We start from the raw sequence: 26,558 nt of genomic DNA, 5'->3' as shown, positions 1-26,558 counted from the left end.
AGTCGCTACATTCCGGCGCCTGTTTGAGGAGGCTGGTCGTAGAAGCCTGGTATTTCTAATACACCTAATATAGATAAAAGATAGCTGTTTAAGCGTAAATATTAAGCCCCAGTTTTAAATTAAGGATTAAAAAACACATATGCTGCAAATTCATTGACACAGTTTTAAAGTAACAGAAGTCTGATAAGACAAACACTTTTCATTACATTTCTCCAAGGACAAGGGCTGAATCGATGGCAACGAGGTGGCAGGAGTAAAGGCTCTATTGTTCTCATTTCACGCCACTCGTTATTACAGCCTGAACCACATTCCATAACTTATAGAGGCTGAAACAGTTTAGACTATGTTGCCTTGTTTTTAATAAATGGACAGTTAGAGCATCGAATCAAATATATTTGATTCCAACATTCTCAAAACATAACAATTTCATAGAAGCAGCATAATTCCCTTTACTAGATTAAAACACAGTTTGATTTACATTTTTCAAGTCACTGTCCAGCATGGCATGACAAGAGAACATGAGGTCTCCATTGTTACAATAGTCAAGTCAGCATAAGACCAGTTTTTGCTGGCTTTGATAAAGCACAATATTGCATTCTTTAACATGCACAAGTATGCAGATACGCAATAATTAGAAGTAATGTTACATATTGAAGATGGACGGCTTGCCGTCAAATCAAATGTGTTTGAGTGTAACCCAAACCAATTAGGATTATATTGGGGTGTGATTAAGAACATAAGAACATAAGAACTAGGAGCAGGAGTAGGCCATCTGGCCCCTCGAGCCTGCTCCGCCATTCAATTAGATCATGGCTGATCTTTTGTGGACTCAGCTCCAATTTCCGGCCCGAACACCATAACCCTTAATCCCTTTATTCTTCAAAAAACTATCTATCTTTACCTTAAAAACATGTAATGAAGGAGCCTCAACTGCTTCACTGGGCAAGGAATTCCATAGATTCACAACCCTTTGGGTGAAGAAATTCCTCCTAAACTCAGTCCTAAATCTACTTCCCCTTATATTGAGGCTATGTCCCCTAGTTCTGCTGTCACCCGCCAGTGGAAACAACCTGCCCGCATCTATCCTATCTATTCCCTTCATTATTTTAAATGTTTCTATAAGATCCCCCCTCATCCTTCTAAATTCCAACGAGTACAGTCCCAGTCTACTCAACCTCTCCTCATAATCCAACCCCTTCAGCTCTGGGATTAACCTAGTGAATCTCCTCTGCACATCCTCCAGCGCCAGTACGTCCTTTCTCAAGTAAGGAGACCAAAACTGAACACAATACTCCAGGTGTGGCCGCACTAACACCTTATACAATTGCAACATAACCTCCCTAGTCTTAAACTCCATCCCTCTAGCAATGAAGGACAAAATTCCATTTGCCTTCTTAATCACCTGTTGCACTTGTAAACCAACCTTCTGTGACTCATGCACTAGCACACCCAAGTCTCTCTGAACAGCGGCATGCTTTAATATTGTATTGTTTAAATAATAATCCCGTTTGCTGTTATTCCTACCAAAATGGATAACCTCACATTTGTCAACATTGTATTCCATCTGCCAGACCCGAGCCCATTCACTTAACCTATCCAAATCCCTCTGCAGACTTCCAGTATCCTCTGCACTTTTCGCTTTACCACTCATCTTAGTGTCATCTGCAAACTTGGACACATTGCCCTTGGTCCCCAACTCCAAATCATCTATGTAAATTGTGAACAATTGTGGGCCCAACACGGATCCCTGAGGGACACCACTAGCTACTGATTGCCAACCAGAGAAACACCCATTTATCCCAACTCTTTGCTTTCTATTAATTAACCAATCCTCTATCCATGCTACTACTTTACCCTTAATGCCATGTATCTTTATCTCATGCAGCAACCTTTTGTGTGGCACCTTGTCAAAGGCTTTCTGGAAATCCAGATATACCACCACATCCATCGGCTCCCCGTTATCTACTGCACTGGTAATGTCCTCAAAAAATTCCACTAAATTAGTTAGGCATGACCTGCCTTTTACGAACCCATGCTGCGTCTGCCCAATGGGACAATTTCTATCCAGATGCCTCGCTATTTCTTCCTTGATGATAGATTCCAGCATCTTCCCTATTACCGAAGTTAAGCTCACTGGCCTATAATTTCCTGCTTTCTGCCTACCTCCTTTTTTAAAAGTGGCGTCACGTTTGCTAATTTCCAATCCACCGGGACCACCCCAGAGTCTAGTGAATTTCGGTAAATTATCACTAGTGCATCTGCAATTTCCCTAGCCATCTCTTTTAGCACTCTGGGATGCATTCCATCAGGGCCAGGAGACTTGTCTACCTTTAGCCCCATTAGCTTGCCCATCACTCCCTCCTTAGTGATAACAATCCTCTCAAGGTCCTCACCTGTCATAGCCTCATTTCTATCAGTCGCTGGCATGTTGTTTGTGTCTTCCACTGTGAAGACCGACCCAAAAAGCCTGTTCAGTTCCTCAGCCATTTCCTCATTTCCCATTATTAAAACTCCTTCTCATCCTCTAAAGGACCAATATTTACCTTAGCCACTCTTTTTTGTCTTATATATTTGTAAAAAATTTTACTGTCTGTTTTTATATTCTGAGCAAGTTTACTCTCATACTCTATCTTACTCTTCTTTATAGCTTTTTTAGTAGCTTTCAGTTGCCCCCTAAAGATTTCCCAGTCCTCTAATCTCCCAGCAATCTTTGCCACTTTATATGCTTTTTCCTTCAATTTGATACTCTCCCTTACTTCCTTAGATATCCACGGTCGATTTTCCCTCTTTCTTCCGTCCTTCCTTTTTGTTGGTATAAACCTTTGCTGAGCACTGTGAAAAATCGCTTGGAAGGTTCTCCACTGTTCCTCAACTGTTCCACCATAAAGTCTTAGCTCCCAGTCTACCTTAGCTAGTTCTTCTCTCATCCCCTTGTAATCTCCTTTGTTTAAACACAAAACACTAGTATTTGATTTTACTTTCTCACCCTCCATCTGTATTTTAAATTCCACCATATTGTGATCGCTCCTTCCGAGAGGATCCCTAACTATGAATCCTGTCTCATTACACAGGACAAGATCTAGGACCGCTTGTTCCCTCGTAGGTTCCATTACATACTGTTCTAGGAAACTATCGCGGATACATTCTATAAACTCCTCCTCACGGTTGCCTTGACCGACCTGGTTAAACCAATCGACATGTAGATTAAAATCCCCCATGATAACTGCTGTACCATTTCTACATGCATCAGTCATTTCTTTGTTTATTGCCTGCCCCACCATCTCATTACTATTTGGTGGCCGATAGACTACTCCTATCAGTGACTTTTTCGCCTTACTCTATTTCGCCTGATTTCCACCCAAATGGATTCAACCTTATCCTCCATAGCACCGATGTCATCCCTTACTATTGCCCGGATGTCATCCTTAAATAACAGAGCAACACCACCTCCCTTACCATCCACTCTGTCCTTCCAAATAGTTTGATACCCTCGGATATTTAACTCCCAGTCATGCCCATCCTTTAACCATGTTTCAGTAATGGCCACTAAATCATAGTCATTCACGATGATTTGTGCCACCAACTCATTTACTTTATTCCGAATAGAACAGTACAGCACAGAACAGGCCCTTCGGCCCTCGATGTTGTGCCGAGCAATGATCACCCTACTTAAACCCATATACCCGTAACCCAACAATCCCCCCATTAACCTTACACTACGGGCAATTTAGCATGGCCAATCCACCTAACCCGCACATCTTTGGACTGTGGGAGGAAACCGGAGCACCCGGAGGAAACCCACGCACACACGGGGAGGACGTGCAGACTCCACACAGACGGTGACCCAGCCGGGAATCGAACCTGGGACCCTGGAGCTGTGAAGCATTGATGCTAACCACCATGCTACCGTGAGGCCCCCAAATACTACGAGCATTCAGGTAAAGTACACTTATGTTGGTTTTTTTACCTTTGTTTTGAATCTTAACATCTCCAGTTTTATTCCTTTTGTTATTACTGGGCCTATTCACTGTGCTCCCCTCAGTCACTGTACCTTGTACTGTCGCCCTTATGGATTTCTGACTATGTCTTCTCTGCCTTGCACTTTTCCCCTTACTTCCTTTTGTTTCTGTCCCTGTTTTACTACCTTCCAACTTCCTGCATTGGTTCCCATCCCCCTGCCACATTAGTTTAAACCCTCCCCAACAGCTCTAGAATTTACCCCCCCTCGGACATCGGTTCCAGTCCTGCCCAAGCGCAGACCGTCCGGTTTAGATGACTTAAGACAACCAGTGTAACTGAAGAGTTTTGTTCCACCATTTTTTGGTTAGTTTTTGGATAGTTTTCTGTGGGGGGGGGGGGGGGGGGGGGGGGGGTTAGTTTTAGCTTTTGAGGAGAATAGTTTTTGAGGATAGTTTTATAGTTTTTGGGATAGTGGGGTAGGTAGCTCCAGTTAGTCTTTGGTAGGTTTTGTCGGTAGGTTAGAAGCATCTATACTTTGATCTGAACTATTCACTGTCTCTCTGTACTCATATTTCATTTTCAGACTTTGACTTTTAAAAGTTATGTTTTGAGCTGTTTGCCCAAGAAGATAATTCCTGTGATTCTTTGAAAGCTTCAAATTCTCTACGAACTGCCTTTTAAATGACTTTCAAGTTGTAATCAATAGAAGACAAATAAAACAATCCTTATTTGCACCTGAAAAGTTTTAACTCAAATTTCTACTGAGTTCCAGTAATCGCAAGTGCAGCTGGTAACCTTGAATGGTTTTTCAAAATCCCTCAACTGGCACAGTCGAGTCTTGCACTGGTACGGGAATTGAACCGTGCTGCTGGCCTGCCTTGGTCTGCTGTAAAAGCCAGCTTTTTAGCCCTGTGCTAAACCAACCCCAGTGGCCATTTCATCTGATGTTGCGCTTTTCACTGAATTGAAAAGGGGCAGCATTTATATGAAAAATAAAAAGTCACGGGTAGATTATTGGGGACCTCTGGAGTTAACATTACCGGAAGAATTCGAAATAAAGCACCAGCAACAATGCAAAGCTGCACTGACTGTACGCTCATAGATGTGATGTTGTTTTAACCCAAGATTCTGAATTAGAGTTGAAATTCTTTTTAGTTTATCTTCACATACACACATACAAACACAATTTTTTTCGGATCGGGAAAAGTGGAGAAGTGGTGGAAGGATTCCAAGCTGATTATCAGTCCTTTGAACCGCATTATGGACTCTCCTTCTGTGGTGTTAAACTTGAACCTGGAATTTCTGATCCAGAGGTCGGGATGCTCCCACTGTATCACAAGACCTCAGAGTTGATTGTGTTGCATTCTGACACAATTACGACCATAAATCCACAACCCTCCATAAACCAAAATGGTTTGGGAATTAGTCCCTTACTTGCACTAATTAATCAGCAGTTGATTAGTTTGTAAAATTTTCCTGTATTTCTTCCACCCAAGGGGTAAATTCTCAATCATGAACTTTGGTACAGACTCACCCTCTGGGAGTACATATCTGTAAAATATAATCTGAATTCTCAACTTCTTTTTCCCAGAATCTTTGTTCACCTATACCCTCAAACAGTGGAATTAAGTAGTGATTTCTCTTTTCGCCTGTACAACTCGTGACCAGAGATCAGTTATATTTTTACTACAACAGTCCCTTACTCTGTTTTATTTGTCAACTTATTTCACTTATCTGTTCCTTTCACCTCTTGTGTCCCACTGCCTACTTTTAAGGAGAGAAAATAAAAGATTTCTGATTGGCAAAAGCCAACTCTAAATAAACCTTTCAATCAACTGGGCAGCAACCGAGGCAGCACGGCAGCACAGTGGTTAGTACAGTTGAAGCTTCAGGGTCCCAGGTTTGATTCCCGGCTTGGGTTACTGGGTTATGAGGATGGGATGGGCTTAAGTGAGTGCTCTTTCTAAAGGCCGGTGCAGACTTGATGGGCCGAATGGCCTCCTTCTGCACTCTAAATTCTATGATTCTATGAATTGAGGCTTAGAGCTGTTGAAAATAGATTTAGAGAGAAGGTTTTAGACAAAGGTACCCTGGCTTAGATGCCTGCATAAGAGGCAATTTGTAGGAATAGTGTAGAAACTATAAGTGTAATTTTATAATCTAAGAATTACTAATATCAGGGCACAGCTAACAGAAGTTCAGAATACTAAAAGACACAAAATGGCCGTTAGCTGAGTTGGCAATACAAAAGACACAAAATGGCTGTTAACTGAGTTGGCAGTACAAAAGGCACAAAATGGCTGTTCACTGAGTTGGCAGTACAAAAGACACAAAATGGCTGTTAGCTGAACTAGCCACATTCCTGAAAACAATTAGCTGAGTGAGTCGCAAACTGGTACAAAGAATATTAATAATTATAGACAGAAGGAATATTCAGGGAGATAATGATGGCCGATATTAGCAGATGATCTAAGGTCTTGAATGGAAAACAGACATGTGGGATTAAGGAAGGAATTCACAAACAAATGATAACAGGGTCCACAGAACAAGGGGCATTGTAGACCCTGTAGACTTCCTTGTTAGTCAAGAATAAATCTGCCTCCTCACGGCGCTGAGGTCCCAGGTTCGATCCCGGCTCTGGGTCACTGTCCGTGTGGAGTTTGCACATTCTCCCTGTGTCTGCGTGGGTTTCGCCCCCACAACCCAAAAATGTGCAGAGTAGGTGTATTGGCCACGCTAAATTGCCCCTTAATTGGAAAAAATAATTGGGTAATCTAAATTTATTTAAAAAAAAGAATAAATCTGCCTTAAAAATATTTCAGATCCCTGCCTCCACTGTTCTCTGGAGAATGGAATTCCACAAGAACCATGAGAAAAAAATGTATCTTCATTTGCTGTCTTAAATGGGAGACCTCTTATTTTTAGACTGTGTCCCTTAGTTCTAGTCTCACTCACAAGGTATAACTTCTATTCAGCATCCACCCTGTCAAGTCCCTCTGAATCCTGTTTCAATAAGATCACCTTATTATTTTAAACTCCAAAGGATGCAATCCCAATCTATCCAACCTCATAAGAAAATCACTTCATCCCATAAGTCAGTCGAGTGAATTTCTCTGAACTGCTTCTAATGCAATTATGACCAATGTTGTACACAATGTTCTAGAATGTGGTCTCATCTGACAACTGCGGCAAACTTTTATATTCCATTCCTCTTGCAATAAACCATTCCATTCACCTTCCTAATCACTTGCGCCACTTGCAAACTAACTTTGTGATTCATGTACAGTGCCAGGACACCCAGATCCCTCTGTACTGGGAGTTCTGCAATTTCTCTCTATTTAAATAATATGTTGCTCTTCCAATCTTCTTGCCAAAGTGGAAAAGTTTACATTTTGCCACAGTATACATTTCTGCCAAATGTTTTCCTCCTCACTGCCAAATGTTTTCCTCCTCACTTAACCTATCTATATTTGTTTTCAGATTCATGTCCTCTTCTCAGCTACATCAGCAACCACATATTCAGTCCCTTCATCCAAGTCATTGATAGGAAGTAAATAGTTAAAGCCCCAGTGCTGATCCCTCAACTATTTATAATGAGGTTTGTTCAAACACCAGGATGATACAACTTACCTTTTTGGCACTGCTATACTTATTCGGATGGGTTTTCCTCCTAATCCTTTGCTGTTCTGACATTCTTCCAAAGCTTTTTTCTGTTCTGCTTCATCAGAAAACCTGACAAACCCAAAACCTCTAATAAAAGAATAAGAACAAAGAACTGTTTACATTGCAGCACGTTTCGTGGAATGAACTGGCTTGAATCAACAGATTGTAAATAGTTTGATCCACATAATATTAGAGTTATTACTTTACATCAGAGGTATCATCAGTCCAAGTATTTGATGTCCTTGTTAATCCTAGCTGGGACAGAAAGAACGTTCTTATTCAATATATGGCATGATTTTCATTCGCCATTGTGGTTTATAAAAAAAAGGGTTGTTTCATAGCACATGACAAAATGGCTATTTAATAATCATTAAGTTACGACTAAATTTCACAGTGCTTAATACCAAAATATATAAATTACATTGGTGATTGCAGTTTGTTGAGATGTCTTTCCTGCTAAGGTCTCTGTAAACATTGATATCACAAAGCAATTACAGTACCTTGAGTTCCCAGATGTGTCTGTCACCACTTTTCCACCTCTACAAGATGGATATTTTTTCACAAAGTAATCATACAGATGAAAATCATCAACTTCAGAAGAGAGATCGCCCACAAAAATGGAATATTCCTGGCTGTTGAATAAGACATATTTGCAATGAAAATGCAGCTGTAGTCAAGGTTGGTAGAAGCAATAAATTCCGCATTCCAACAACTGACTTTAGAAAGACAAGTATAAAAGTGATTCAGGAGTGATATCAGAATGTCTTCAGTATCATTTCAGTTGTACCTCCACTGCAAGTCAGCCTGACAGGTTATGGCCTACACCTCCCATCTCCAGATTGAGTTATTAAAATTACATTTCTGGGGCAGCATGAATAGTCAGGAAGTCATCTGGCAGATATTTTTGGACAGTCATCAAAAAGATCCTGCAACCAGTGGCGATCGTGCAACCAGTGGCTTGCAGCAATCTAAAGTCCTCTTTTGAATAGGTGCAGTCACTTTCAGTAGTATCCTTGCACTGGAGGAAATAATTCCTGAAATACGAGCCGATTCACAATCAGATGAAGCTACTTCCGCTGCACATTACTCCATGCGTATTTGGTAGATTGGTGGAAAATAAGCACATTTGTTTTCAGAATTTTCATTGATTTAAACTCTCCAGTGGCATTGCACCTCAAATTGTTTCCTTACGAGATATCCATTTGGGGAAAAATGCTGAACTGGGTCATATCACGTGCACAAAAGTAGGACAAATTGAAATTCAGCCCATTACCACCCCATCAGCTCTTGCCCATCAGAAAAGTGATGCAATGTGATGTCTGCACTTCTACGGCAATCACCAGGTTGCTAACACTCGGGTTGGGTTCTGCCAGGGCTATTCAGCTCCTGATCTCATGAGAACATTGGTCCAAAGATTGGCAAAGAGCTGAACTCAAGAGGTGAGAGTTACAGCCTTTACATCATGGCAGCATTTGACTGAGTCTGGCATCAAGGAGCCCTGGCAAAGCTGAAATCAATGGGAATCAGGGGGAAACCCCTCCATGAGTTAGAGTCAAAGGAAGATGTGCAGGTTATGTGGATTGGCCATGCTAAATTGCCACATAAGTGTCCAAAGGTTAGGTGGGGTTACTGGGTTACAGGGATAGGGTGGAATTATGGACTTAAGTAGGATGCTCTTTCAAGGGCCGGTGCAGACACAATGGGCTGAATGGTCTCCTTCTGTACTGAAATTCTATGATTCTATAAGATGGTTGTGGTTGCTGGAGGTTAATCATCTCAGTTCCAGGACAACACTGCAAGAATTCCTCAGATTAATGTCCGAGGCTCAATCATCTTTGGTTGCTTCATCAATGATCTTCCTTTCATCACAAGGTCAAGTGTGGGATGTTTGTTGATTGTACAATGTTCAGACGTGTTCACAAATCCTCAGATACTGAAGCAGTCCATGTCCATATTCAGCAAGACTTGGATATCATTCAGCTTTGGACTGAAAACATTCATGGCGTGCAAGTGCCAGTCAATGATGTCGCCAATAAACGATAATCCAACCATCCACTTTTGACCTTCAATTCATTACCATTACCAAACTAAACTCAACCAGCCAGATAAATATCGTGACTACATTGGCAGGTCGGAAGTCAGGAATTCTGTGGTGAGTAACTCACTGCCTCTTCAAAGCCTGTCCACAATCTACAAGTAAGGGAGGAATTCACAAACAAGTGATAACAGGGTCCACATGAGATGCCATGGAACTGCATTCTATTTTAGGTCTCATATCTTATTATGGACGTTTAATTGCACACTTGGCTACCATCCTGGCCCCACTTCATTCGCTGTTGAAGAAGCATCACCCTTGGGTTTGGGGTGCAGCCCAGGTGACGGCCTTTGAGATAAAGCACTGCTTATCCTCTTCGAAACTGCTGACTCATTTCAACTCATCCAAACCGCGATATGTGACATGTAACACCTCACCATAGGGTAAAGGAGCGGTCCTATCCCATCGCATGGGTGGTGGCCGTGACACCTCCCAGACACTGATGGCCGAGGAGAAGAACTATGCACATATTGAGGGAGGCCTGGCTGTGGTCTTTGGCGTCAAACATTTTCGGCGATACGTCTACGCTCATCATATTGTCATTATAACTGCCTATAAGTCGCTACTCGGTTTTTGCATGAGGACAAGGCGGTCCAGTCAATAGCTCCTGCACGGATCCAGCTCTAGGCTTTGCTGTTTCCTGCACATGAATCCATGCAACCCTGGGAGTGGCCAGGTCACCCTTGGGCTCGCGTTCATGCAGATTTTGCCGGTCCCTTTTTGAACTCGGATGTTTCTGATCATGGTGGCTAGAGGTCCACCGGATGACGTTCATCATGACCCGAGTGACAATAGAGTGTCGACGCACTTCTTTTTCGGTCCTTGACATACCAGAGGTGTTCGTCACGGATATTGGAGCCTCGTTTACGAGCAAAGAAAGAGTTTGCCGCTTTTGCAAAGCGCAACGGGATCCTGGTGAGGGGGGGTGTGAGGAATGTAGTAACCTGCACGGGACATACGGTGTGGGGATCATTGTTTTCCCTGTGCTCCTTGAGGAGTACAAGCTTCATCGCTAGGGGCAGGATAGCTTACCCATACTTGTATTAAAGGTCAGCCAGTCTGGAACCAACTGACAATTATAATTGTTGTAAAATAAATGTCGTTTACTTTTGCTTGCTTTGGACTCGCCAAGCCATTTTTTAAACCTTCAACAGCACCTTCCAAAACCATAACCTCGACAAACTGGAAGGACATGACTCCTGAGCTCTATGAATATAAAATAGCTAAATTTCAAAACTACACACAGAGGTGAGCTAGACAGATACTAAGATATTAAATGAAACATACAGAGGGGTGAGCTAACTGATACACTAGCTCATCAAGAGATGGACAGCCATTATCATGGATGATGGCACAGGACAGTTATTATTAGACCACAGTTAGTTCCTGCCAGGAATGAAAAGAGCATTCACACCTCAGTCATCCTTGGAGCCAGGTATTCTTCACCATATTGAGGGAGGCCTGGCTGTGGTCTTTGGCGTCAAACATTTTCGGCGATACGTCTACGCTCATCATATTGTCATTATAACTGCCTATAAGTCGCTACTCGGTTTTTGCATGAGGACAAGGCGGTCCAGCCAATAGCTCCTGCACGGAATCACAGTATTCTGTTGTGTAAACAGCAGAAGAATAAACTATGTCTGTACAGTTTGGTCTATACCAGGCATGGAATAAACCAATAAAGAGGTGTTCAGTGGTGCGATATCAAGAGCTGTGCCTGTGGTCATGTGATATGAATAATCATAAAAGAGGACAACATTGGAGCGTGTACACTGCAGTCAGGAGGAGGATGGAGACAGGTCATAGAGTCATAGTCAGAGTTTTACAGCATGTAGAAGCCCTTCGGCCCATCGCGTCCATGCCAACCATCAAGCACCTAACTATTTTAATCCCATTTTCCAGCACTTGGTCCACAGCCTTGCATGCAATGGCATTTCAAGTGTTGACTTAAATACTTCTTAAAAGTTGTGAGGAACCCCGCCTCTACCATCCTTTCAGGCAGTGAGTTCCAAATTCTAATCATCCTCTGGATTAAAATATTAAAATATTTTTACTCACATCTCCTCTGAACCTCCTGTCTTAAATCACCATAAATCTATGTTCCCTGATAATTGACCCCTCCACTAAGGGGAAAAGTACCTTCCTGTCCACCCTATCTATGTCCCTCATAATTTTATACACCTCAATCAGGACCCCCCTCAGCCTACTCCAAGGAAAACAATCCCAGCCTATCCAGTCTCTCTTCATAGCTGAAAGATCCAGCCCAGGCAACATCCTAGTACATCTCCTCTGCATCCTCTCTAGTGCTATCACTTACTTTCTGTACTGTGGTGACCAGAACTGTCCACAGTATTCCAGCTGGGGCCTAACCCTGTTCCAGTATAACCTCCCTGCTCTTATGTTCAATGGTTCGGTTAATAAAGGAAAGAATCCCAGAGGCCTCCTTAACCACCTTATCTACTTAGAATCATAGAATTTACAGTGCAGAAGGAGGCCATTAGGCCTATCGGGCCTGCACCGGCTCTTGGAAAGAGCACCCCACCCAATCCCACACCTCAACCCTATCCCCAAAACCTGGTAACCCCATCCAACATGAAGGGCAATTTTGGACACTCATGGCAATTTAGCATGGCCAATCCACCTCACCTGCACATCTTTGGACTGTGGGAGGAAACCAGAGAACCCGGAGGAAACCCACGCAGACACAAAGAACATAGAAAAATACAGCACAGAATAGGCCCTTCGGCCCATGATGTTGTGCCGAACTTTTGTCCCAGATTAAGAACAAATTAATCTACACCCCATCATTTTACCGTAGTCCATGTACCTATCCAATAGCCGCTTGAAGGTCCCTAATGGTTCCGACTCAACTACTTCCACAGGCAGTGCATTCCACGCCCCCACTCTCTGGGTAAAGAACCTACCTCTGACATCCCCCCTATATCTTCCACCTTCACCTTAAATTTATGTCCCCTTGTAATGGTTTGTTCCAAACGGGGAAAAAGTCTCTGACTGTGTATCTATTCCCCTGATCATCTTATAAACCTCCATCAAGTCGCCCCTCATCCTTCTGCGTTCTAATGAGAAAAGGCCTAGCACCCTCAACCTTTTCTCGTAAGACCTACTCTCCATTCCAGGCAACATCCTGGTAAATCTCCTGTGCACCTTTTCCAAAGCTTCCACATCCTTCCTAAAATGAGGCGACCAGAATTGCACACAGTACGCCAAATGTTTTGTACCAAGGTTTTGTACATCTGCATCATCACCTCACGGCTCTTAAATTCAATCCCTCTGCTAATGAACGCTAGCACACCATCTTCACAGCTCTATCCACTTGAATGGCAATGGGAAGAACGTGCAGACTCCGCACAGACAGTGATCCAAGCCAGAATCGAATCTGGGACCCTGGAGCTGTGAAGCAATTGGGCTAACCACTATGCTACCATGCTGCCGTATTTGTCATGCTGTCTTCAGAGATCTGTGAACATACACACCAAGGTCCCATTGATCCGCTACTTCCACGGGTCCGACCAGTCAGCGTATATTCCCTTGCCTTGTTAGTCCTCCCAAAATGCATTAACTCACACATTTCATGGTTAAATTCCATTTGCATTTCCAGATCCGGCCCTACAATCAACATCAGTAAAGGCCAGCTGTGTGGGTGATCGTAAATTTCAATCAAATCATAGAGGGGTTTGTGTATGAGGTATTTTCTAAATTTCTTGTATCGAAGTTTGCACTGTGAGCTATTAAATTTAATTCCAGTCAAATCACAGAGAGGTTTGTACTGGGGGAAGTTGAGATTTTAATAAACACACAAATCCAAGGTCGTGCCAAACCTTGTGGTGCATTTTATCTTCACAATTCCTGCTGTCCAGGAACAACTGTAAAGAACAGAACCTGTTACAAAGGGCAGCAGACACAAAGAAACACCACATCTGCAAATTCCTGTTTAAGTCATGCACCATCCTGGCGTGAAACTATATCACCATTCCATCACAATCGTGTAAATCTCTTCCTAACAGTACTGTGGTTGTGTGTGCTCCAGATGGACTAAAGTTGGACAAGAATGTGGCTCACCACTACCTTCTCAAGGGCAATTAGGGCTGGGTAACAAGGGCTGGCCTCGCAAGCAACATTACATTTAATAATTTTTAAAAACACTTACCTTTTAAGATTGCAGTTTAAGTGAATACAAACAGATCAAAAATAGCACAAAGTATCAAGGAGGAATGAATAAAAAGGAGAAGATCAAGCAATCAAATACAGCATGCATTATGGAATCATCCAATTCAATTTAGCAAATGATTTTATGGTGTTTTTAGTCAACATTTTCCTCTCAGTATATAGAGTAAAAGAATCCACTAAAACAGTAAAATTACAAATAAAAGCAAAATGCTGGATAAACTCAGCAGGTCTGGTGGCATCTGTGGACAGAAACAGAGTTAACGTTTCAGATAAAACCATAGAATTCCTACAGTGCAGAAGGAGGTCATTTGGATCATCGAGTCTGTCCAACCTTCTGAAAGAGTTTCCTCCCACAGTCCAAAGATGTGCAGGTTAAGTGGATTGGCCATGCTAAATTGCCCTTAGTGTCCAAAATTGCCCGTAGTGTTAGGTGGGGTTACTGGGATGGGGTGGAGGTGTGGGTAGTGCTCTTTCCAAGAGCCGGTGCAGACTCGATGGGCCGAATGGCCTCATTCGGCACTGTAAATTCTATGAAGAGCACCCTACTCAAGGCCACTCCCCTGCCCTATCCCTCCTTGGAAACTAAGGGGGAAATTTAGCATGGCCAATCCACCTAACCTGTACATCTTTGGAACAGAACAGATCTGTAGAAGGATCATTTTGATCCAAAAGTTAACTCTGTTATTCTCCACAGTTGCTGCCAGACCTGCTGAATTTATCCAGCATTTTCTGTTTTTATTTCAGATTTCCAGCATCCGCAGTATTTTGCTTTTGCGTAAAACTTCAAAATTCTGGATACATTTTTAAAATTACAAGAGCAAAATATGGTTGACACTGGAAATCAGACATAGAGAAGATGCCGGAAACACTCAGCAGGTCTGGCAGCATCAAGGAGAGAGAAACAAGTCAGCCTGAATTTTCAGAGTGCAGAGTCAGACAATTCCTGGCTCAGCAAACTCCATAAGTGATAAAATGCCCTTGAACGAGATTTTCATCCAAGGAAGGCCAGGTTTTATGAAAGCCATAGCGGCTGCCTACAGAACAAATCAGAGGCTGCCGGGGTGCTGAGGTAGGCTGGACAGAAGCTCTGCCTCAGTGCATTGGTACCTCATCAAAGTAATAGAAAAAAACAATCAAGCAACAAACAGCCTTCCAGTCCTCACCTCTCACATCCTTCCCCATGCCTCCCCCACTAACCTGCCCTTCAAACGCTCTATTCCAACCTATGCCTCTCGGCGCACACCCACATGACCCCTCAATACCCTCCAAGGCTGATGTCACACGCACATCACATTTTGCCCATATGCCTACCATGCTAACTCACTTAGTATTCCTCAGGACCCATGCTAAGATCATAGAATTTACAGTACAGAAGGAGACCATTCGGCCCATCGAGTCCGCACCGGTTCTTGGAAAGAGCACCCCACTTAAGCCCACACCTCCACCCCATCTCCATAACCCTGCAACACCATCCAACCTAAGGGCAATTTAGCATGGCCAATCCACCTCACCTGCACATCTTTGGACTGTGGGAGGAAACTGGAGCACCTGGAGGAAACCCACGCAGACACGGGGAGAATGTGCAGACTCCGCACAGACAGTGACCCAAGCGGGAATCGAACCTGGGACCCTGGCACTGTGAAGCCATAGCGCTAACCACTATGCTACCGTGCTGCCCTAAACTGATTAAATTGAGTTTATAGAACATAGAACATTACATCGCAGTACAGGCCCTCCGGCCCTCAATGTTGCGTTGACCTGTGAAACCCCTCTAAAGCCCATCTACACTATTCCCTTACCGTCCATATGCCTATCCAATGTCCATTTGAATGGGTTTAGTGTTGGCGAGTCCACTACTGTTTCAGGCAGGGCATTCCACGCTCTTACTACTCTATGAGTAAAGAATCTACCTCTGACATTTGTCCTATACCTATCTCCCCTTAATTTAAAGCTATGTGCTGGACATCACTATCCGAGGAAAAAGACTATCAATGTCCACCCTATCTAATCCTCGGATCATCTTGTATGCCTCAATTAAGTCACCTCTTAACCTTCTTCTCTCTAACGAAAACAGCCTCAAGTCCTTTAGCCTTTCCTCGTAAGATTTTCCCTCCATACCAGGCATCATCCTTGTAAATCTCCTCTGTACCCTTTCCAATGCTTCCACATCCTTCCTATAATGCGGCGACCAGAACTGCACGCAATTCTCCAAATGCGGCCGCACCAGGGTTTTGTACAACTGCAACATGACCTCATGGCTCCGAAACTCAATTCCTCTACCAATAAAAGCTAACACACCGTACGCCTTCTTAACAACCCTCTCAACCTGGGTGGCAACTTTCAGGGATCTATGGACATGGACACCGAGATCTCTCTGCTCGTACACACTACCAAGAATCTTACCATTAGCCCAGTACTCTTGTCTTCCTGTTATTCCTTCCAAAATGAATCACCTCACACTTTTCTGCATTAAACTCCATTTGCCACCTTTCAGCCCAGCTCTGCAGCTGATCTCTGTCCCTCTGTAACTTGTAACATCCTTCTGCACTGTCCACAACTCCACCGACTTTAGTGTCATCTGCAAATTTACTCACCCATCCTTATACGCCCTCCTCCAGGTCATTTATAAAAATGACAAACAGCAGCGGCCCCAAAACAGATCCTTGTGGTACACCACTAGTAACTGGACACCAGTTGTAAGTTTTTATTCATGAAATCATAATTCAAAACCCTAATTGATAAAAACCCATTCACCACATTTTATTTTAGTCCCTTATAAAAATAAGCAGTGGAATTCATATTCCCACTTCAATAAAATAGTGAACAGAAAGGCATCCCACAATGATAATGGAAGGTTATGTAGCTCTAATCCTATGCAGGGGCGGCACGTGGCACAGTGTTTAGTACTGTTGCCTACGGCACTTAGGACCCGGGTTCGAATTCTGACCCTGGGTCACTGCCAGTGTGGAGTTTGCAGATTCTCCCTGTGTTTGCGTGGGTTTTACCCCCACAACCCAAAGATGTGCAGGGTAGGTTGATTGGTCACACTAAATTGCCCTTTAATTGGAAAAAATGAATTGGGTACTCGAAATTTATTTTAAAAAGCTCTAATCCTATGCTGATAGCCCTCAGGCCTACGTCAAAAGGCAGTGTGAAATAGCAAGTACTGAATGTTTTCGCACAACAGTTGTTTTTCACATAGAACAGAAGTAGTTTTAAAATGCCTCGCCAGTTCCCTCTGACAGCTTCTTTTAAAAGCTCTGTCGACTGCTACCTGGGCTTCTTTTGACAGTTTCAATGAGTTTATCCATTTCTTACAGACACTCATGTGTGCTTTTTACAATCCCAAAGTGCATCATACCTCTCCTGAAAGATAGAAAACATATCCCAAAGGACAGCATACCTCCCAAAGGGCAGCATACATCTCCCAAAGGGCAGCATACGTCTCCCAAAGGGCAGCATACATCTCCAAAGGTGTCTCCTGACCATATCCAAAATGGTACTCTACCTCTCCAAAGAACTCCAGCATCTTTGGACCTCCCCTCAGGTCCGAAGGGCACAAGAAATATTTTGTACATCTGCCTTGAGAAAATCAGAACAACCCGAGGCAGCTGCACTAACATGTGCAGTTGTAACTGTGAACTACAGATTGCGAATTTGCCCTCATCACCCCACCTGGGAAATTAGTAGGCACCATGTTCTGGGCAGCACCTCCACCACCATTTTCATAACAACTGAGGGGCTCTCTGTTTTTATAGCAATTCAGGCCATCATTTATTTTATTAGACTGGAAGAAATTGGTGATGCAACAGCTTTTAATAAAGTGAAGTCAATTATGCCTGCCTTCCATCACACCACAGATCTTCCCATTTTTTCTTTCCTCCCCTCCCTCTATACATGCTTAGAAACTGTACATTGCTGACTTTTCCAGTTCTGAAAAAAACTATCTGAACATGGACTGACATAGTAATAATGGGCCATAACGTCCATGGAAGTTACAGCAGGAAATTTAGAGTAATGGCAGAACCCTTAAGAGCATTGACAGGGAGAGGGATCTGGGTGTACAGGTCCACAGGTCACTGAAAGTGGCAACACAGGTGGAGAAGGTAGTCAAGAAGGCATGCTTGCCTTCATTGGCTGGGGCATTGAGTATAAAAATTGGCAAGTTATGCTGCAGCTGTGTAGAACCTTAGTTAGGTCACACATGGAATATACTGTACAATTCTAGTCCCCACACAGGTATGGAGGGCATTAACAATGAGGAGAGGTTGGATTAACTTGGTTTGTTCGCATTGGAACAACAGAGGTTGAGGGGCGACCTGATAAAAGTTTACAAAATTATGAGGGGCATTTTTCTAAAATTTATTCACGGGATGTGGGTATCGCTGGTTAGGTTAGCATTTATTGCCCATCCATAGTTGCCCTTCAGAAGGGAATGGTCAATTGTCTTCTTGAACCGCTGCAGTCCCTGATGTGCAGTACACCCCGTGTGCTCTTAGGGAGGAGTTCCAGGATGAATACCATGAGGAAAGAAGTGATTTCACACTCCTGTGCAGTTAATTAGATTTCAGCTTGGTAAGATGATATCGTTACTGGGTGGAGCAATGTTATGAGGCATTTTGCAGGCAAAGTAGGTCAGGTGAGTTTTACATGAAGTTACGAACAGATGTCAAGCAGTTTGCTCCCTGTTGTTCAGTTAAAGATATGTCTGTCGACACATTATTATTTCATTTTCTCATTATGAGTTTTTCAAAGCAGTTCAGACTTCTCTGATTAGAAGGTGAGCAGAAGCAGATTCTGAAGAAGTACAGCATGGTTCTGACAGGATTCAGAGCTTTTCTTTAAAGCAGTGGCACATCTTGCTTTCTGAAAAACATCTCTGTACAGCAGATACTTCTATGTGTCCATGTAGTTAAAGTGGACTGAGAGCGGAGATAGTATTTCTTGTTGTTTGAGTGGGAATAAAGATAGCAGTTAAGGATACTGTATTGAGCAGCGTTTTTTAAGGGGTAATTGTAAGTGATTTTCTGGTGTAATGTTAAAGAGATTTTAATACTGTGCTAGTAATAAAGTTTGTTTTAAAATACCACATTCCTAATTCTTCGTGAACTCATTCTTGGAATGAGGCATCGTTTCATAGATCATAGAATTTACAGTGCAGAAGGAGGCCATTCGGCCCATCGAGTCTGCACCGGCTCTTGGAAAGAGCACCCTACCCAAGGTCAACACCTCCACCCTATCCCCATAACCCTGTAACCCCACCCAACTCCAAGGGCAATTTTGGACACTAAGGGCAATTTATCATGGCCAATCCACCTAACCTGCACATCTTTGGACTGTGGGAGGAAACTGGAGCACCCGGAGGAAACCCACGCAAACACGGGGAGGATGTGCAGACTCCGCACAGACAGTGACCCAAGCTGGAATCGAACCTGGGACTCTGGAGCTGTGAAGCGACTGTGCTATCCACAATGCTACCGTGCTGCCCCTCACGGTCTTACAAAATTAAAATTAAATATTGGGTTTCTGTGCAAAAGCCTACCCACTGTTGGGGACTGGTTTGGGATCGCAATAAATTATTTTAGGCAGGAAAACCATATCATTATGTTGGACATCTGCACCTTTGGTACATAGAAACATAGAAAATAGGAGCAGGAGACCATTCCGCCCAGCTCGAAGTATTCAATATGATCATCCAACTCAATAGCCTGATCCTGACTTCCCCCAAATCCTTTGATCCCCTTCGCCCCAGTACAATATCTAAATGCTTCTTGAAAACCGTCAGTGTTTTGGCCTCAACTGCTTTCTGTGGTAGCGAATTCCACAGGCTGACCACTCTCTGGGTGAAGAAATTTCTCCTCATCTCTGTCCTAAATGGTCTACCCTGTATCCTGAGACTGTGAGCCCTGGATCTGGAGATCCCACCATCAGGAACATCCTTCTTGCATCTCCCTATCTAATCCTGTTGAAATTTTATAGGTTTCCATGAGAGTCCCACCCTCATTCTCCAGCGAATATTATCTCTAAGTAGGAATAAACAAGTATTTTTTCTAGATGGCAGGCAGTAACTAGTGGGGTTCTGTAGGGCTCGATACTGGGATCCTAGCTATTCAAATATATATTAATAATTTAGATGAGGGAACAAAATGTAAACAAGACTCGTGGATGGTAAATTGCCTCCCTGGTACTAGGGTCAAGGATATCTCGGAGCGGGTACAGGACATTCTGGAGGGGGAGGGTGAGCAGCCAGTGGTCATGGTACATATCATAGAACATACAGTGCAGAAGGAGGCCATTCGGTCCATCGACTCTGCACCGACCCACTTAAGCCCTCACTTCCATCCTATCCTCGTAACCCAATAACCTCTCCTAACCTGTTTGGTCATTAAGGGCAATTTATCATGGCCAATCCACCTAACCTGCATGTCTTTGGACTGTGCGAGGAAACCGGTGCACCCGGAGGAAACCCACGCAGACATGGGGAGAACGTGCAGACTCCGCACAGACAGTGACCCAGCCGGGAATCGAACCTGGGACCCTGGCGCTGTGAAGCCACACTGCTAATCACTTGTGCTGCCATGCTGCCCCAACGACATAAGTAAAAAAAGGGATGAGGTCCTAAAAGCAGAAGGGAGCTCGGAAGGAAGTTAAGAAATCGGACTTCAAAGGAAGTGATCTCGGGATTACTTCCGGTGTCACGTGCTAGTCAGAGTAGAAATGACAGGATATATAGGATGAATACGTTGCTGAAGAGATGGTGTCAGGGGGAGGGTTTCAGATTCCTGGGACATTGGGACCAGTTCTGGGGGAGGTGGGACCTGTACTAACCGGAAGGGTTACACGTGAGCAGGACTGGAACTGATGTCCTAGAGTGGTTGGGGAAGGTTTAAACTAATATGTCAGGGGGATGGGAATCAATGCAAGGAGTTAGAGAAAGAGGGAGCAAGGACAAAAGCAAAAGGTAGAAAAGTGAATAAGAAAAGTGATAGGTGGAGAAGCCAAGTGAAAAATTCAAAGACGGCAGTAGAGAAAAATATTGGGAGCAAGACAAACATTGTGAATAAGACAAACTTAAAGGCTCTGTGCCTTAATGCATGGAGCATTTGCAATAAAGTGGATGAACTAATCGCGCAGATAGATATAAATGAGTATGATATAATTGGGATTACGGAGACATGGCTGCAGGATGAACAGGGATGGGAACTGAATGTCCCGGGGTTTTCAGTGTTTAGGAAGGACAGGCATAAAAGAAAAGGTGGTGCTGTGGCACTGCTGGTTAAAGAGGAAATTAACACAGTAGTGAGAAAGGATATTATCTCTGAAAATGTGAAATCTGTATGGGTAGAGTTGAGAAATACCAAGGGACAAAAAACATTAGTGGGTGTCATATATAGACCCCAAACTGCATTGGTGAGGTTGGGAATGGCATTAAACAATAAATTAGAGATGCAAGTAACAAGGGAATATCGGTGATCATGAGTGATTTTAATCTTCACATAGATTGGGCAAATCAAATTAGCCACACTGCCGTAGAGGAGGAATTCCTGGAGTGTATACGGAATGGTTTTCTTGACCAATATGAGGAGGAACCAACTAGAGAGCAGGCCATCTTAGATTGGGACTGTGTAATGAGAAGGGAATCATTGCCAATCTGGCTGTATGAGACCCCTTGGGGATGAGCGAACATAACATGATAGAATTTTTTATCAAGATGGAGAGTGAAATAGTTGATTCGGAGTGTAGGGTGCTGAATATTAATTTTTTTTAAAAATAATTTTTATTCAAGTTTTTTGATAACAATAACAATAACAAATTTTAACAAATTTTCTCCCCGCAAATTAAAACAAACAAGGCGTGTTCCCACACCAAAACAAGAAAAGAACTTTCCCCCCCAAAATAAATAATAACAAATAGCAATACAAGAAAGAAGAAAATAACATAACAACCCCGCCGCCGCAAACACATACCCCTAAACCCCCCCCCCCCCCCCCAACCCCACCCCGGTTGCTGCCAAGACCGACCACTCTCTACCCCTTCGCCAGGAAATCGAGAAAGGGCTGCCACCGCCGAAAGTACCCCTGTACCGACTCCCTCAGGGCAAATTTCATCCTCTCCAACTTGATGAACCCAGCCATGTCGTTGACCCAGGTCTCCGAACTTGGGGGGGCCGCGTTTCCCTCCACTGTAACAGAATCCTGCGCCGGCTACTAGTGACGCAAAGGCCAGAATTCCGGCCTCTCTCGCCTCCTGCACTCCCGGCTCCAAAGCTACCCCAAAGATCACGAGCCCCCAGCCCGGCCTGACCCTAGACCCAACCACTTCCGACAAAATCCCCGCCACCCCCCTTCCAAAACCCCTCCAGAGCCGGACATGCCCAAAACATATGGGTGTGGTTTGCTGGGCCACCCGAACACCTCCCACACCTGTCTTCCCCTCCGAAAAACCGTCTCATCCTTGCCCCCGTCATGTGAGCCCTGTGCAGCACCTTCAGCTGAGCCGTGGGCAAGAGGAGAAAGAATTCACCCTCTCCAGGGCGTCCGACCACGTCCCATCCTCAATCTCTTCCCCTAGCTCTTCCTCCAATTTCGCTTTGAGCTCATCTACTGAGGCCTCCTCCTCCTCCTGCATCAGTTGGTAGATAGTAGGGGCCTCAAGGTAGCATGGTGGTTAGCATCAATGCTTCACAGCTCCAGGGTCCCAGGTTCGATTCCCGGCTGGGTCACTGTCTGTGTGGAGTCTGCACGTCCTCCCCGTGTGTGCGTGGGTTTCCTCCGGGTGCTCCGGTTTCCTCCCACAGTCCAAAGATGTGCGGGTTAGGTGGATTGGCCATGCTAAATTGCCCGTAGTGTAAGGTTAATGGGGGGGATTGTTGGGTTACGGGTATGTGGGTTTAAGTAGGGTGATCATTGCTCGGCACAACATCGAGGGCCGAAGGGCCTGTTCTGTGCTGTACTGTTCTATGTTCTATGTTCTATAGCCGAGATCTTCCCTTCCCCGACCCACGTCCCCGAAAGCACCCTGTCCTGCACCCCCCTTGGCGGCAGCCGCGGAAACTCCTCCACCTTCCTCTTAACAAAGTCCCTGACCTGCATATACCTAAAAGCGTTCCCAGGGGGGAGGTTCCACTTCCCCACCAGCTCCTCCAGAGTCGCGAACTTCCCATCCAAGAAGAGGTCCCCAAACTGTCTGATGCCTGCCCTGTGCCAACTCCCAAATCCCCCACCCGTTCTCCCTGGTGCAAAACGGTGATTGCCCCGTATCGGGGCCCAAACAGAGGCCTTCACTTCCCCCCTATGCCGCCTCCACTGTCCCCAGATTTTGAGGGACGCAACCACCACCGGACTCGTGGAGTACTTTGCTGGGGGGAGTGGAAGTGGGGCCGTCACCAAGGCCTCCAGACTCGTACCCGCACAGGACGCTACCTCCAGTCTCTTCCATGCGTCACCCTCCCCTTCCCACCCACCTGCGAATAATCGCCACGTTCGCCGCCCAATAATATCCACACAGGTTGGGCAGCGCCAGGCCCCCTACCTCCCTTCTTCGCTCCAAAAATACCCTCCCTACTCTCGGGGCCTTCCGCGCCCACACAAACCCCAGAATTGACTTATTCACCCTTCTGAAAAAAGCCTTCGGGATCAACATGGGGAGGCACTGGAAAAGAAACAAAAACCTCGGGAGCACCGTCATTTTAACCGACTGGACCCTGCCCGTCAACGAGAGTGGCAGCGCATCCCACCTCCTGAATTTCTCCTCCATCTGCCCCACCAGCTGTGAAAAATTAAGCCTATGCATAGCCCCCCAGGTCCTAGCCACGTGGACCCCAAGATACCTAAAGCTCCCCTCAGCCCTCCTCAACGGGAGTTCACCTATCTCCCTCTCCTGACCCCCCGGGTGCAGGACAAACAGCTCGCTTTTCCCCACATTGAACTTATATCCCGAAAAGTCCCCAAACTCCTCAAGTATCCTCAGCACCTCTGGCATCCCCTCAGCCGGGTCCGCTACATACAGCAGCAGATCATCTGCGTACAGCGACAACCGGTGCTCCCCCCCCCCCCGCACAATCCCCCTCCAACTCTTCGAGTCCCTCAGCGCCATGGGCAGGGGCTCAATTGCTAACGCGAAGAGCAGAGGAGACAAGGGGCACCCCTGCCTCGTCCCTCTGGAAAGCCGAAAGTCCTCTGACCTCCTCCCACTCGTCACCACATTCGCCACCGGGGAGCTGTACAGCAACCTCACCCAGCTAATGAACCCCTCACCAAACCCAAATCCTCCCACAGGTAACTCCACTCCACTCTATCAAAAGCTTTCTCTGCATCCATGGACGCCACTATTTCTGACTCCCCAGCCACCGGCGCCATCATCATAACGTTCAGGAGCCTCTGCACGTTGGCATTAAATTGTCTCCCCTTTACAAACCCCGTTTGGTCCTCATGGATCACCGTCGGGACCACATCCTCCACCCTCCTGGACAGCACCTTTGCCAACAACTTGACATCTACGTTAAGGAGCGAGATCGGCCTATAAGACCCACACTGAAGGGGGTCCTTGTCCCGCTTCAGGAGAAAAGAGATAATTGCCCTGGACATCATCGGGGGCAGAGCCCCCCCCTCCCTGGCCTCATTCAGGGTCCTCACCAGCAGCGGGCCCAGCAAATCTGGAAATTTCTTGTAAAATTCCACCGGGAACCCGTCAGGCCCCGGCGCTTTCCCTGTCTGCATGCTTCCCAACACCTCCACCAGCTCCTCCAACTCAATTGGGGCCCCCAAACCCTCCACCCGCTCATTCCCTACTCTTGGGAACTCCAGCTTATCCAAAAAGCGGTCCATCCCGCCTGCTTCCCCGGGGGTACCGCCCGGTACAGCCCCTCATAAAAGGATCTAAACACCCCATTGATGTCCTTTCCACCCCGCACTGAGTTCCAACCTGCATCCGTGGCTCCCCCAATTTCTCTAGCTGCCTCCCGCTTCCGGAGCTGGTGAGCCAACATCCGACTTGCCTTCTCCCCGTACTCATACACCGCCCCCTGTGCCCTCCTCCACTGCGCCTCCGCCTTACGGGTGGTTAAAATGTCAAACTCCGCCTGGAGACTGCGCCGCTCCCTCAGAAGCCCCTCCTCTGGGGTGTCTGCATATCTCCTATCCACCCTGACCATCTCCTCCACCAACCTCTCCCTCTCGACCCTCTCCCCCCTCTCCCTGTGCGCCCGAATAGATATCAGCTCCCCTCTAACTACTCCTTTAGCGCTTCCCAAACCATCCCAACCTGCACCTCCCCGTTGTCATTGGTTTCCAGATACCCCTCTATACCCCTACGGATCGGCCCGCACACTTCCTCCTCTGCCAAAAGCCCCACATCCAACCTCCACAGCGGGTGCTGATCCTTCCCCTCCCGCAGCTCCAGGTCCACCAAATGTAGAGCATAATCAGAAATGGCTATCGCCGAATACTCCGCCCCCACCACTCTCGGGATCAGCGCCCTACTAAGCACGAAAAAATCAATCCGGGAGTACGCCTTATGAACATGGGAGAAAAAGGAGAACTCCCTACACCCCAGCTTCAAAAACCTCCAAGGGTCCACCCCTCCCATCTGATCCATGAACCCCATCAGCACCGAGGCCGCTGCCGGCCTCCTGCCCGTCCTAGACTTGGAGCGGTCCAGAGCCGGATCTAGCACCGTGTTAAAGTCCCCACCCAGAATCAATCCCCCTGTCTCCAGGTCCGGGATCAAGCCCAGCATACGCCGCATGAAGCCGGCATCATCCCAGTTGGGGGCATAAACATTAACCAAGACCACCCGTTCCCCTTGAAGTCTCCCACTCACCATCACAGATCGACCTGCACTATAGAACATAGAACATAGAACATAGAACAGTACAGCACAGAACAGGCCCATCGGCCCTCGATGTTGTGCCGAGCAATGATCACCCCACTTAAACCCACGTAACCTGTATACCCGTAACCCAACAATCCCCCATTAACCTTACACTACGGGCAATTTAGCATGGCCAATCCACCTAACCCGCACATCTTTGGACTGTGGGAGGAAACCGGAGCACCCGGAGGAAACCCACGCACACACAGGGAGGACGTGCAGACTCCACACAGACAGTGACCCAGCCGGGAATCGAACCTGGGACCCTGGAGCTGTGAAGCATTGATGCTAACCACCATGCTACCGTGAGGCCCCGACTATCCGCCACCACTTTGGACGCGACGAACGACAGGCTCTTACCCACCAAAATTGCCACCCCACGGTTCTTTACATCAAGCCCCGAGTGAAACACCTGTCCCACCCAACTTTTTCTTAGCCTCACCTGATCCATAACCCTGAGGTGCATCTCCTGGAGCATAGCCACATCCACTCCCAGCCCCCTCAAGTGAGCCAAGACCCGGGATCGCTTCACCAGACCATTCAGCCCCCTCACGTTCCATGTGACCAACCGAACCCGAGGGGTCGTCCCCTTAGCTCTACGCCGATCAGCCATAGCCCTTCCTCAACCCACCACGTGCCCAGGGAACCCCCCAAGCCCGCTCCCCACGGTGGCAAATCCCCCTCCCAACCCCTCCCCTTCACCATCCCTTCCCTCATAGTCCCCGCAGCAACTACCCGGCACCCCCCCTCCTCCTCCCCCCCAAACCCCTCCCCCCCAAAG

General features: G+C 45.8%; 1 protein-coding gene across 2 annotated transcripts in view; it reads right to left on the bottom strand.

The window, feature by feature from the left end:
• trnau1apb (tRNA selenocysteine 1 associated protein 1b) overlaps positions 1 to 26,558 on the bottom strand; it is a 127,811-nt gene that overhangs the window by 63,437 nt on the left and 37,816 nt on the right. Inside the window, exons 5-6 of one of the 2 annotated variants that reach the window (XM_038797125.1) lie at positions 8,124 to 8,255; positions 7,591 to 7,710 (exon numbers count right to left, since the gene is read on the bottom strand). In XM_038797125.1, the coding sequence (XP_038653053.1) occupies positions 7,591 to 7,710; positions 8,124 to 8,255 (252 nt within the window). The remainder of the gene's footprint in view (positions 1 to 7,590; positions 7,711 to 8,123; positions 8,256 to 26,558) is intronic. The other variant, XM_038797126.1, reaches the window with a different exon arrangement.

The sequence above is a fragment of the Scyliorhinus canicula genome, chromosome 5 (genome assembly GCF_902713615.1).
Source record: "Scyliorhinus canicula chromosome 5, sScyCan1.1, whole genome shotgun sequence".
In the NCBI taxonomy this organism is placed as follows: domain Eukaryota; kingdom Metazoa; phylum Chordata; class Chondrichthyes; order Carcharhiniformes; family Scyliorhinidae; genus Scyliorhinus; species Scyliorhinus canicula.
The sequence above is the reverse complement of the archived record's forward strand: the minus strand, read 5'-3'. Positions and strand labels throughout refer to the sequence as shown.